Here is a 15061-nt window from a genome sequence, read left to right on the forward strand (position 1 = left end):
AAACAACCAGAAAACCATTAACAAAATGGCAGGAGTCAGTTCTTACTTATCAATAATAACCTTGATTAAATTCTTCAATTAAAAGATATAGAGTAACAGAATGGGTTAAAAAAAAAGAAGACCCAACTATATATGTTTCCTGAAAAAGACTCACACTGTTAAAGACAAACACAGACTGAAAGTGAAGGGATGGAAAAAGATAGTCCATGCAAATAGAAACCAAAAGTGAGCAAGAGTAGCCACATTTATGTCAGATAAAATAGACTTTAACTCAAAAACTGTGAAAGGTCATTATAATTGATAATAGTCACTGTAGAAGAAGGTCATTATATAATAACTTACTATATAATCTATAATGAAAAAAGGGACTCAACAAGAGGATATAATAATTGTAAATATATATGCAAACACTACCAGAACATCCAAATATATAAAGCAAATATTATTAGACCTCTAGGGGGACAAGACTGCAATACAATAATAGTAGGGACTTCAACACCCCACTTTCAATAATGCAAAGATCATCGAGACAGAAAACCAACAAAGAAACATTAAACTTAAACTGTACCATAGACCAAATGAAGCTAACAGATATTTATAGAACATTCCATCAACAGCTGCAGGATACACATTCTTGTCAACTGCACAGAGAATATTATCCATGACAGATCATACATTAGACCACAAAACAAGTCTTAATACATTTAAGAAGACAGAGATCATATCAAGTGTCTTCTCTAACCACAATGGTATAAAACTAGAAATCAAAAACTTTAAAACTTTACAAATACATGGAAATTAAACATAACCAATAATAATAATAATAATAACCAATGAGTCAATGAAGAAAGTAAAAGGGAAATTTTAAAATGCCTTGAGACTAAAATAGAAATGTATTATACCAAAACCTATGGGATACAGCAAAAACAGTTCTAAGAGGGAAGTTCACAGCAATAGATGCCTAGATCAAAAATGAAGAAAGATTTCTAATAAACAACCTAATCATGAACCTCAAGCAACTGGAAACATAAGAACAAGCTAAACCCAAAAGAAGTAGAAGGGAATAATAAAGCTCAGCACAGAAATAAACAAAGTAGGAACTAATAAAACAATTCAAAAGAGCAATGAAATTAAAAACTGGTTCTTTTAATAGATAAGATTGGCAAACCTTTAACTAGACTAAGAAAAAAATAGTGAAGACTCAGAGTCAGAGATGAAAATCAGACATTACAATTGATACCATAGAAATACAAAGGATCATAAGAGACTATTATGAACAACTACTTGCCAATAAATTTAAAAACATAGAAGAAATGGATAAATTCCTGGACATATACAATATACTAAGATTAAATGATGAAGAAATAGAAAATCTGAACAGGCCAACAAGTGAGAAAACGCTTTCAGTAATAAAGTCTTTCACCAAAGAAAAGCTGAGGACCTAATGGTTTCACTGCTGAATTCTACCAAACATTTAAAGAATACCAATTCTCCTCAAACTACTCCAGAAAATTGAAAAGTTGTGGATATTTAAAAACTCATTTTATGAGGCCAGCACTATCCTGATTCCAAAACCAGATGTAGATTCAACAACAACAACAAAAAAGAAAACTATAGGCCAATATCCCTGATGAACACAGATGTAAAAACTGTCAACAAGATATTAGCAAACTGAATTTAACAAGCACATTAAAAAGACCATGCACAATCATCAAGTGGTATTCATCCCAAAGATGAAAAAATTCATATGGAACCATAAAAATACCCAAATAGTCAAAGCAATTCTGAGCAAAAAGAACAGAGCTGGAGGAACCATACTACCTTACTTCAAAATATACTACAAAGCAACAATAACCAAAACAACATGGTACTGGCAAAAAGTCTGACACATAGGCCAATGCACCAGAATAAAGAGTCCAGAAATAAATTCACATACTTAACAGCCAACTGATTTTTGACAGATGTGCCAAGAACACACACTGGGAAAATGACAGTCTCTTCAACAAATGGTTCTGGGAAAACTGGATCTCCATATCTAGAAAAATGAGACTAGATTCCCTAACTCTCACTAAATACAAAAATCAACTTAAATGATTTAAATACTTAAATGTAAAACCCAAAACAATGAAACTACTAAAGGAAAACATAGGAGGAACACTTCATGATGCTGGGTTAGGCAAGAATTTTTAAAATAAGCTTTTGTTGCCTCAAAAGCATAAGCAACAAAAGAACATAGACAAATGGGATTACATCAAACTAAAAAGCTTTTGTACAGCAAAAGAAACAACAGAATAAAGAGATAACCTACAGATTGGGAGAATATGTTAGCAAAGTATAAATCTAACAAAGGGGGCTAGGCGTGGTGGCTCACACCTGTTATTCTAGCACTTTGGGAGGCCGAGACGGGCAGATCACTTGAGTTCAAGAGTTCAAGAACAGCCTGGGCGACATGGTGAGACACTATCTCTACCGAAAATACCAAAAAAAAAAAAAAAAAGAAAAGAAAAAAAATAGCTAGGCATTGTGGCATATGCCTGTGATCCCAGCTACTTGGGAGGCTGAGATGGAAGGATCACTTGAGCCCTGGGGGTGGAGGTTGTAGTGAGCTGAGATCACACCACTGCATGCCAGCCTAGGTGACAGAGCGAGACTGTCTTAAAAAAAAAAATCTAGCAAAGAGTTAATATCCAGAATATATTATATAGGAAACTTAAACAATTAAACAGCAAAAAAAAAAAAAAAAAAAAAAAATTTTGATTTAAAAATTGGCAAAAGACTTTAGTAAACATTTCTCAAAAGACACACAAATGGCTAACAGGTACACATGCAAAAAATGCTCAACATCACTAATCATAAAGGAAATGTAAATCAAAACCACAATGAGGTACCATCTTGCTCCAGTTAGAATGGCTACTATCAAAAAAAAAAAAAAAAAAAAGAAAATATGTATTTACAAGAATGTGGTGAAAAGGGAACATTTATGCACTGTTGGTGAGACTGTAAATTAGTACGGTCATTATAGAAAACAGTACGGAGGTTCCTCACAAAATTAAACATAGACTATCATGTGATTCACCAATCCCACTACTGGGTATGTATCCAAAGGGTATGAAATCAGTACGTCAGAGAGATATCTGCACCGCCATGTTTACTGGAGCATTATTTACAATTGCCAAGATACCGAATCAACCTAAGCATCCAACAATGGATGAACAGGTAAGGAAAATGTGGTATATATACACAAACTAATAGAGTACTATTCAGCTATAAAAAAGAATAAAATCCTGTTATTTGTGACAACATGGATGAACCTGGAGACATCACATTAAGTGAAAGAAGCCAGGCACAGAAAGGCCTATCCGTAATATGACCTCACTCATATGTGGAATCCTAAAAAAAAAAAGAGTTGACATTATAGAAGCAGAAAGTAAAACAGTAGTTACTAGTGACTGAGGGGGAGATGTAAGGGGAGGATGCGAGAGGGTGGTCAACAGTTACAAAGTTACAATCTAATAGGAGGAATAAGCTCTACTGTTCTATTGCACGGTAGGGTAATGATGGTTAACAGTAAGGATTGTGTATTAAAAAATAGTTAGAAAAGCTCTTGAATGTTCTCACCACCAAGAAATGCTAAATGCATGAGGTAATGAGTATGCTAAATACCCTGATTTAATCATTACACAACATATATATGTACCAGAATATTAAAATGTGCCTCATAAATATGTGTCAATTTAATTTTTTAAAAAATAGTTTCAGATTGTGGAGCATTTTGAATTTTGGATTTTGGGATCAGGGATGCTCAGCTTGTATTGCCATGGCCAGTTTTATGTGTCAGTAACCCACTCACTTCCCCTGCCCTTGCCCCAGATTTTTTTGAAGCAAATGCCAGATATGTAATTTCATTTGTAAATATTTATTATGCATCTCTAAAAGACAAAGATTTTTAAAAACCTACAATGATTATGACAGCTAAAAAATTAAGAATTCTTTAATATCAATAAATATCCAACTAATGTTCAAATTTCTCTACTTTCTCTTAAATTATTACTAAAATTCCTTTGGCTTGAATTAGGGTCCCAATAAAGTCCATATGTTGCAACTGGTTGCTATGTCTTTTAAGCCTCTTTTGACCTATAGGTTGTCCTCATCTCCTGCAATTTATCTGTTATAGAAGAGTTTTCTGATCTACATTTGGCTAATTGCAGACCTGTGATGAATTTAACCTTACCTATGCCTCCTGTATTTCGTATAAATTGGTAGTTAGACCTAGAAGCTTATTCAGACTCAGGTCCAGTTGTTTGGCTTTTTTGCATTAAGGGCATGGGGTATTGTTCTGAATTTCTATGTTGCCTGAGTGTTGCTCTTTTTTGGGTTAGCAATCTTTGAGGATCATTGCCTAGGTTCATTAATTTATTAGGAGTTGAAAAAATGTAAAATTCTAAAATGTCTTCTTCATTTATTAGTTGGAATATGTTTATAAATAAAACTTATTATCTGCTTAGCTACCCTGGGATATAGTTTGCAAGGGAAAAACAGGAAAAAAAATGCTTTATTTTTTACCTTTATGGTTGCCTAGCATCCATTATAGGTAACAGTGCATATTTTTGTATAGGATCATTATGAACTCACAGATTTACAGATTTTATGTACTTGTTTCAATTAATTTTTGCTATTTTTCTCACTGATGTTCAAATTATCTCATCTTTGACTAGTGAGCTCCTCAATCTCTTTGATAATTCCAATAGTCTTTGTTAGCGGCTTCACTGCTTTCTGTGATGGTAAGATGTTTCAGGCTCATCTTAGACATTTCCTGACCTAGATATATAACCAGCCATTATTCTAAGATGCCCTGGTTCCTGTTCGTAGAAAACGGTATTTGGCAGCCATAATCGGGGTGCCAGGGGTACTCTGCTGCTACCAGGTTGGTCATTCTTTCTAACTTGTATCAATGGACAGAGCTGGAAAAAAAATTTTTTAAGAAAAAATATATGTGGCTCAAGCCTGTAATCCCAGAACTTTGGGAGGCCGAGACGGGCGGATCACGAGGTCAGGAGATCGAGACCATCTGGGCTAACACGGTGAAACCCCGTCTCTACTAAAAACTACAAAAAACTAGCCGGGCGAGGTGGCGGGCGCCTGTAGTCCCAGCTACCCAGGAGGCTGAGGCAGGAGAATGGCGTGAACCCGGGAGGTGGAGCTTGCAGTGAGCTGAGATCCGGCCACAGCACTCCAGCCTGGGTGACAGAGCGAGACTCCGTCTCAAAAAGAAAAAAGAAAAAAGAAAAAATATATGAAGTTCATGCAGACTTTTCTATCTCAAATTCAGGAGAACAGGTTTTTTTTTTTTAAACCACATTGATTTTATTTGTCTCTCTGTTTTCCAATACTAAAGGTCTAAGTTCTCAATAACAGCAATATAATTATTCACTTTATCACATACACACATATATACAAACATTCATACCACTGTGTCTGTATATAAATACTAGAAAAAATATGCCAACATGTTAATATTGGTAGCATAAAGGATAATGAGAGGTTTTCATTTTTTTCTTTTAATCAATTCCTGCATATTCAACATTTCTGTTAATAAAAAAGTATTATTGATAAAAAGAAAAAAAATTGTAATCATTTAAAATTTCCAGTAGAGGCTGAATGGAGTGGCTCACGCCTATAATCCCAGCACTTTGGGAGGCCGAGGCGGGTGGATCACTTGAGGTCAGGAGTTTGAGACCAGCCTGGCCAACATGGAGAAACCCCATCTCTGCTAAAAATACAAAAATTAGTCAGGTGTGGTAGCAGGTCACTGTAATCCCAGCTACTCAGGAGGCTGAGGCAGGAGAATCACTTGAACCCGGGAGGCAGAGGTTGCAGTGAGCTGAGACCATGCCACTGTACTCCAGCCTGGGTGACAGAGTTCAAACTCTAACAACAGCAACAAAAAAATCCAGTTAGTTCACCAATTTTCAAGCCCCCAAAATAAAATAATTCCTCTAGTGAGTACATATAATTCTCTGAAGTATATCATATTAGGCCTAGTTTAGGATCTCCAAATCTTAACACAGGATACCACTGTTCCTCACAGCAAACATACAAACACACACAGCCTCTGAAAACAAAAGGTAAAATTACTTACATCTCTCACAGATATTGTTTCTTCTACTATAATTTCCATTTCTGTCCCAGGTTGAACGTCACTCCCCATTGCAAAAAACAGGAACAACTAACACCAAGACAGATGTGTAAATGCAATTTAATCTGAACTTAAAAATCCAATGAATGTATTATTTACTTTCAAAAATGTAAAGCCAAGGGCCCATGAAACTTTAACAAAAAATCCCAATTTATATGAAAATATGACTATGATTAGTTACTTAATGTTACAATTTAAGCAATAATTTTGCCTACCCAGAAGTATAAACTTGCTTCATCATCAATGTTTTTTACTCTTAATAAATGTCTCTCACATACACTACTTATTTTTCTTTCTTTCTTTTTTTGAGATGGAGTTTTGCTCTTGTTGCTTAGGCTGGAGTGCAGAGGAGTGATCTTGGCTCACTGCAACCTCTGCCTCCCAAATTCAAGTGATTCTCCTGCCTCAGCCACCCATGTAGCTGGGATTCCAGGTGTGCGCCACTAGGCCTGGCTAATTTTTTGTATTTTTAGTAGAGGCAGGGTTTCACCATGTTGGCCAGGCTGGTCTTGAACTCCTGACTTCAGGTGATCCACCCGCCTCAGCCTCCCAAAGGGTTGGGATTACAGATGTGAGCCACCACACCTAGCCAACATACACTATTTCTTCTACTAGGATCTTCATCTCTGTCTTGATCACTCCCAAAAGGAATTTGTAATTACTATACACAATTAGCATTAATAAGTTTTTTCTGAGTCACTTGGTTATGATTTTATTTTCTGCCAAGCAATTCAAATATTAAAATTCTCAAGACTCCACAGGAAAAATACAAATCTGATCTCTTATTCTGTTCCTTATAGCCCTGCTTTTCCTTTCTAACTCAGCCTCACTTGTCATGTTTTCCCTCCTATCAGCTTGTCATGCACTACTATTTGCTAGAGTTCAGGGGAAAGCAAATTAAGGGGGAATTGGTTGGTAAAGTAATGAAGGGAATTTGGGAACCACAGACAACCTGATTTGAATCCAGATTACCCTGCTACAGGGTAATATTGTAAATTATTGTAAAATATTGTAAATATTCTTATTTACAATAAGAATATCCTTATGATTTCTGCACTGTAATAAGCTGATTAGCTTCTTACAAATGGCTTCTGGCAAAGGTCAAACCTGATGGTGTTTTATACTGAAAATGGACACTGATAAAGACAAAGGAAAAGGGAGGCTGCTCTCAGACTATTATATTAGTGCAGAGAGTAATTAAGTCCAAAATTAATAAACTGTGTTTCATTAAACCTAAAATGGTACTGACTGTTATACTTACTATTTTCTGTACCAGTGCTAGCTATAACTACAGAACGCCTCTGACTGTAAGATGCAACCTAATCTCACAGATGTTAAAACGTGGGAAAAAGAAGGTGTATCTTAGAACTTAGGAAATATAATGGTTGAAAGTGGTGGCCACTCAACATTAAAGATTCCTTTTAACCACAAAATCTTCATAGGAAAAGAAACATGGCCGGGCGCGGTGGCTCAAGCCTGTAATCCCAGCACTTTGGGAGGCCGAGACGGGCGGATCACGAGGTCAGGAGATCAAGACCATCCTGGTTAACACGGTGAAACCCATCTCTACTAAAAAAATACAAAAATCTAGCTGGGCGAGGTGGCAGGCGCCTGTAGTCCCAGCTACTCGGGAGGCTGAGGCAGGAGAATGGCTTAAACCCGGGAGGCGGAGCTTGCAGTGAGCTGAGATCCGGCCACTGCACTCCAGCCTGGGCGATAGAGCGAGACTCCGTCTCAAAAAAAAAAAAAGAAAAATAAACATAAATATGCTTTGGCGTAATATTTTATATTTAAACATCTAGAACTATAAGGATGTAATCCTAAAATAAAATGTATCATTTAAGAAAAAACACTTTTAGAGAAAAACAATATTACTGGAGTAGTTAAGGTACTAGTTATAATTCTGGTTATGGAAGTGTTGATTTTGTTTTGAAACAGGTGACCTTATTTTACCTGACAGGAACTTGGTGCTTTTCCAAGACACAGTCCCAATGAACTTCCCATCTTCAATTCTGCTTCCTTCAAAGTATAGCTGTCTGGCACTTAAAAAAATTTTGATAACATGATGATAATTAGGAATTATTAATTCCTAGCTCTCTAAGAAAAATAAAATATTTAAATCAGTATTTCTCTGAAAATCAAGAATATCAAGAAAGAAGAAAAATGAGTTGCACTTCAGGCAAAAGGATTACATGCACTATGATTAGGTTTGATTTTCAATTTCCATACTCTAGGGTATTTTGTTCCTGTTTTCTACATAACAATGCTAAAAGGAAGCTATGAATGTCTAGTTTCCTACTTAATAAAAATGACTTGCTCGAAGAGCTGTTGTTTATATGGATTGAAAGCCAGATAATCCAAATCAATCCATAAATGAAGAACCAGCTTCTTCGAAGTTTAAAGTTGAGATTATTATTACCATCAATAATTAGGCTCATCCACGACTAAATTAAATCTAAGGTAAGAGCTGATAGAGATGAGAACTGAAGATTTTATTTCATAATTGGTATCACAATAAAATTAGCAAAGCAAATGGAAAAACTTTGAAAATAAAGCTGGAAAAAATATAACTAGATCAAACCCACGACTAAAATGAGAATCAGATAGTCAGAAAGAACAGTGTTCCATTTAGAAAACAGAAGTGTTTGTTTCTGGTTAAGATTTTCTGTAATACAAGGGTAAGATACCTGGATGAAAATACATCCTATAAATCAGTTTCCAACAGGTAATTTTTAAATATTAGGTATTGGAGGCCACTATTTAAAGTATCAAGAAAGACAGATGAGTATAAGCCACCTTTTGAAAGTTATCAAAAAGATTTACCTGGACAAAGAAGCTTCCCATTTCTATCAATAGGTCTCAAACAGCTGTTGTCAGCTATAAATAAAAGGAATATTATTTTTCTTAGTATTTTTCTTAGAGAGCTAGGAATTAATAACCTTCATCATATTATCAAAATAAAAGGAAGCTGGTTACAGCATCAAATACAGAAAACAAAAGAGAGATGCTCTATTGTGTTAATTAGCAGAAAACTACAGAAAGCTAAAAACAAAAACAAAAACCCCCCAACAACCAAAGAAAAACCCCCAAAATAAGTACAGGCAGCCTTTGTTTTACACAGTAGTGCAAGACTAACAGCACCAGGTGAAACTGTGCAAAACAATCTTAATAATCAATGGAAAAATTACAATCGTTCCACGACACTTAAAAATTTTTGTTGTAACATTTAAAACCCTCTTTGTTATTAATATTATACATATATTAGGAAAGGAAAAAACAGTAAAACCAATATTTATATTATAATTTAAAATACTAGAATCTTTGAGAATTAAAATGTTTTCTGTCTTTGTAAATTACATATGAAGAGTAGTTTAAACAGGGCTTGGTTTCTTCTCATTGTATAGCTTATAATATGGAGTGACATCTTTCCTGTCCTGTAGCAAACTGTCATATTCCTTTCTAAGTTTGGATCAGCTTCCAATATCTAGAGTCGCTTGAGTGACAGCAGGGTCAACATTCCCACAGGTTGCTGCTGCTTCTATAACTCCGTATACTTTTGTTTCTTTGTGTACTTTCTTCTCTGTTGGCCAATTCCCTCTTTTGATTATGTATTCTTGTAAAATGTCATGGTGGGTTTAGCACTGGGAGAAAGGGAGGCAACACAACTACATGCTTTGCTGTCTGTGTAGTGAAGTGAAGTGAAGCGTACATGCAGCGACAAACCACTAACAAACTTGAAAGAAGTTACTGGTTACTGCTTGTGGTGCACATGTGTTATTTATGTGATGAATTGTGCCCTGAAGAGCTGGCAGTCAAGTGTGTACTTTATTCAGTTACAGTTAATATACCATATACCATGGTTGCTGAAATTTTAACCATCTTGCTGGGGGACTGATGTTATATAACTAAATGATAGTAATGAAATTTCTGCATATCAGAACAGTACAAGCGGACTGCTTATATTTAAAATATGTTAGGTGATTTTATGCTTATTAAATGGGCCAGCATGCACTATGTTTGAGGACACAGATTCTTGCTTTAGAAGATCCCCTGGTGCTTGGAAGGGGCAAACCAAGTTTTCAGTTCAAACAAAATTCTTAAAAAGTAGGATGTAAATTGGAGGGGTGGGGGAAGGTTGAGTGTTCTGAAGAGACAACAATAGTATGAGCCTTATAAGTTCTAACTTTATTAGACCACAGCAGAATCTCTTTCTGTGATTCCTGAGTTAAATATCTTGTATTACAGTAATATGAGGCTAGCATACAATTCTCACATAAACCTCCTGTCAACGGAAACAATTGACTTAAAGAGTTCCCCAACTTAAAAAGTGCTTTTAAAATACTGTCTCTTTAAAATCTGTTGGTTTTCACTGAACAGGTACTTACTGTGTATTTTCTATGTGCCAGGCACTGTACTAGAAACTGGAAATACAATGGTAAGCAAAGCAGTGTAAACTCAGCCCTCACAGAACCTTGTCTAATGGGGGAGGTGGATGTTAATAACAGAAATAAAAGGGCAGCTACAGTAATAAATGCTATGAAGGTAAAGGACAGGGTGTTAGGAGAGTACATTAGCAAAATTAACTGGGATTGTATAGTCAGGGATGGAAGGAGAAGGAACATTTCAGATGAGACCAAATAAACAGCTGAAGTTAAAAGCAAAGAGACTGAGCACTAAGAAGTCTTGGGGGTCAAAGAGAGCTTGTGCACTGAGAAACGCAGAAAAGTCAGCATGGTAAGTGAGTTGTGAATACGCATAAAAGCAGATCACAACAAAGTTACAGTTAAGCAGCGGTCAAACTGTGCAGGTTCTTGTAGGCTAGGTTAAGGAATTAACTTAAGTGCAATGGAAAGCACTAAAGGGCTTTGTGCGGAGGAGTGACAGGATCTAATTCACATGTATTGACGATGATCAAACGGTTTGGAGGGGGGCAAGAGTGGAAGAAGGGAGACAAGTTACAGGGGATGACAGTGAACTATGCATTTTAATAAACCAATGACTTTTAATAATGGACTTTACTGAGTTATAATTTTCTTATAATAAAATACATGTTTTAAGCGTACAGTTAATAGTTTGATAAGTACATAAACGTCTGGTAACCATCAGCAAACTGAGGTATAATTTGCATCATCCCCCTTAAAACTCCCTGTGCCAATTTGCAGCCAATCCCTCTTCCTCTCTCCCAATCCTGATCTGCCTTCAGTAACTACAGCTTAGATTTTATTTGTCTAAAGTGTCTTATGTATGGAACCACACAATATGTACTCTTTTGCATCTACTTTCTTTCTCTTGGCATAATGACTTTGAGATTCATCCATGCGTTGCATGTGGTGGAACTAGCAGTGCCTTGCACTTCAGTGATGAACAGTATCCCATTGCTTAAATACACCATCATTTGTCCGTCCCTTTACCTGCTCATGGGCATTAGGATTGCTTCCAGTTTGGGGCTAGGAACATTTATATCTTTATAAGGATATATGTTTTAACTCTTATTCAGTAAATACCTAGATGTAGAATTGGTAAGTGGATGTTTAAATTGATAAGAAATAAGCTAACTTTTCCAAAGTGGCTGTACCCATTTTATCCTCCCACCAGCAACATATGGGAGTTCCAGTAGCTCTACATCCTTGCTAACACGTGGTTGACTTAACATTTTATTTATTCTGCAGGGTGCACAGTAGGATGTCATTATGGTTTTAATTTGATGGCTAATGATTCTGAGCATTTTTCCCTGTATTTACTGGTCATTCATAGATAGGTCTTCCTTTGTAAAGTATCTGTTCAAGCTTCTAAACCTGGGTTAGGTTACAAATTTTATTTTTTTAATATTCTGAATGTAAGTTGATCGTCAAATACGTGTTTCACAAATATTTTCTCCCAGTTTAAGGCTTGCCTTTTCAAATGCCTTTTGAAGAGTAGAAGTTTTAAATTTTAATGTAAATTAATTAGGCTTTTCTTCCATGGCTTGTGCTTTTTGAGTCCTATCTTTAATAATACAAAAACCTTTCCTTATGATAAAGTAACAAAGATTTCCTCATATGTTTTCTCCCAGGAATTTTATAGTTTTAGGTTTTAACTTTTAGTTGTATGATCCATTTAATTTTTGTATCAGCCTAAGTATAGCCGGAGGTTCATTTCTGCATATACAAATATCCAAATGGCCCAGCACTATCTCTCTGCATGAAAATACCTTGGTACCTTCGTTAAAAGTCAACTGACTATGCACCTATTTCTCGATTCTCTATTTAAGTTCCACCGTAAATATTTTAGGCTTCACGGGTCACATGTGATCTCTGTTGCACATTCTTCTTCTTTAAAAAGCCCTTTACTAGTGCGAAAACTATTCTTTGCCCACTGGCTGAACAAAAACAGGTTGTAGGCCACAGTTTGCTGACCTCCTCTCTATATGTCTACCTGTATGCCAATATATACTGTCTAGAGTGAGCCTGGACATCACATACTGTAATTCTTTCAACTTTGTTCTCTTGTTTTCAAATGTGTTACAGCTATTTTAAGTTCTTTGCATTTCCATAAAAATTGTAGAGTCAGCTTGTCAATTTCTTTAAAAAATGTTAAGATTCTGAGTAAGAATATATTAAATCCACAAATCAATTTGGGAAGAATTATCCTGTTATTCAAGAATATTATATCATCTGGCCAGGTGCGGTGGCTCACACCTGTAAACCCAGCACTTTAGAAGGCCAAGGCAGGTGGATTATGAGATCAGGAGATAGAGACTATCCTGGCTAACACGGTGAAACCCCGTCTCCACTAACAATACAAAAAATTAGCCGGGTGTGGTGGTGGGCACCTGTAGTCCCAGGTACTCAGGAGGCTGAGGGAGGAGAATGGCGGGAACCTGGGAGGCGGAGATTGCAGTGAGCCGAGATCACACCACTGTACTCTAGCCTAGGCAACAGAGTGAGACTCTGTCTCAAAAATAAATAAATAAATAAATAAATTAATTAATTAATTAGCTGGGCATGGTGGCAGGTGCCCATAACCCAGATATTCATGGGGCTGAGGCAGGAGAATCGTTTGAACCCAGGAGACAGAGACTGCAGTGAGCCAAGATTGACCTCCTGTACTCCAGCCTTGGGGACAGAGCAAGACTCTGTCTCAAATTTAAAAAAAAAAAAAAAAGAATATTGTGTTGTCCGATTCGTGAATGTGGTATATTGTTTTATTTATTCAGGTCTTCTTAAATATCTCACAGCAATATTTTCTAGTTTTCAGTGTACAGGTCTTGTACATATTTTGTTCATTTATGTCTAAGTATTCCGTAATATTTTATGCTATTATAAATGTTTTCTGAATTTTGATGTCAATTTTGTTGTTGTTGTTGCTGGTAGGTAAAAAGGCAATGAATTTCTGTATATGACTTTGAGTTCTTGCTAAATTTACATGCATTAAGATACTAATTCACATTCAGTAGAACGGCCATGTTGGTGTGGATATGGTGATTAGGGAACACTCCTACACTGCTGGAGGGAATGTAAACCAGCACAGCCGCTGTGGAACACAGTGTGGAGAGTCCGTAACTAAAAGTAGAGCTACCATTTGATCCAGCAATTCCACCACTGGGTATCTACCCAGAGGAAAAGAAGTCATTATACGAAAAAGATACTTGCACGTGCATGTTTATAGCAGCACAGTTTGTAATTGCAAAATCGTGGAACCAACCCAAATGCCCATCAATCAATGAGTGAATAAAGAAACTGTGTGTGTGTGTATATGTACGTATATATAGGTATATACATATATATACACACGCATATATATATACCTATAGGTATATACGTATATATGTGTATATATAGGTATATGCATATCTAAGAGTGTGTGTGTATATAGGTGTATATATATAATGGAATACTCCTCGGTCATAAAAAGGAATGAATGAATGGCATTTGCCGCGACCTGGATGAGATTGGAGACTATTATTATACGTGAAGTAACTCAGGAATGGAAAACCAAACACCGTATGTTCTCACTGATATGTGGGAGCTAAGCTATGAAGACACAAAGGCATAAGAATGATACAGTGGACTTTGGGGACTTGCGGGGGAAGGGTGGGAGGGGGACGAGGGATAAAAGACTACAAATAGGGTGTAGTGTATACTGCTCGGGTGACTGGTGCACCAGAATCTCACAAAGCACCACTAAACAATGTACTCATGTAACCAAATACCACCTGTATCCAATAACCTGTGGAAAAAATAATAATAAAAGCTGTGCTCAAAACATGTTAAAAGAAAAGTCAAAACCAAACCAGTAACAGCTGATTCTAAAAAAAAAAAAAAAAAGATGGCTAGGCTCAGTGTCTCATGCCTGTAATCCCAGCACTTTGGGAGGTCAAGGCGAGCGGATCACCTAAGGTCAGGAGTTTGAGACCAGCCTGCCCAACATGGTGAAACCCTGTCTCTACTAAAAATACAAAAATTAGCCGGGCGTGGTAGCATACACTTGTAATCCAAGCTACTTGGGAGGCTGAGACAGGAGAATTGCTTGAGCCTGGGAGACGGAGGTTACAGTGAGCCGATTTCGTGCCACTGCATTCCAGCCTGGCTGACAGAGTGAGACTCTGTCTCCAAAAAAAAAAAAAAAAAAAAAAAAAGATAATCACAATTAATCACAGATTGACAAGGACATGTAGAAACTGCAACCCTGACACATTGCTGGTGGGAATATAAATGGTTCAGTCACTTTGGAAAATAGTATGGCAGTTTCTTACAAAGTTAAACACAAATTTGCATATGACCCAGCAATTCCAATACTGTATATCTACCCAAGAGAAATGAAAACATATCTCCACATGAAGACTTATGTGTAAAAGTTTATAGTGGCATTATTCATAAAAGTACA

At 36.3% G+C, this 15061-nt stretch overlaps 1 protein-coding gene across 4 annotated transcripts in view; it reads right to left on the bottom strand.

Annotated features, from left to right (window-relative positions):
- The window catches only part of USP40 (ubiquitin specific peptidase 40), a 93572-nt gene that overhangs the window by 31126 nt on the left and 47385 nt on the right, over nt 1-15061 (bottom strand). For all 4 annotated transcript variants that reach the window (XM_023188589.2, XM_023188587.2, XM_023188591.1 and 1 more), the window contains 3 exons: nt 9020-9073; nt 8150-8238; nt 6140-6226 (listed from right to left, as the gene is read on the bottom strand). In XM_023188589.2, the coding sequence (XP_023044357.1) occupies nt 6140-6226; nt 8150-8238; nt 9020-9073 (230 nt within the window). The remainder of the gene's footprint in view (nt 1-6139; nt 6227-8149; nt 8239-9019; nt 9074-15061) is intronic.

Source organism: Piliocolobus tephrosceles, chromosome 11, assembly GCF_002776525.5.
Source record: "Piliocolobus tephrosceles isolate RC106 chromosome 11, ASM277652v3, whole genome shotgun sequence".
NCBI classification, from domain to species: Eukaryota; Metazoa; Chordata; class Mammalia; order Primates; family Cercopithecidae; genus Piliocolobus; species Piliocolobus tephrosceles.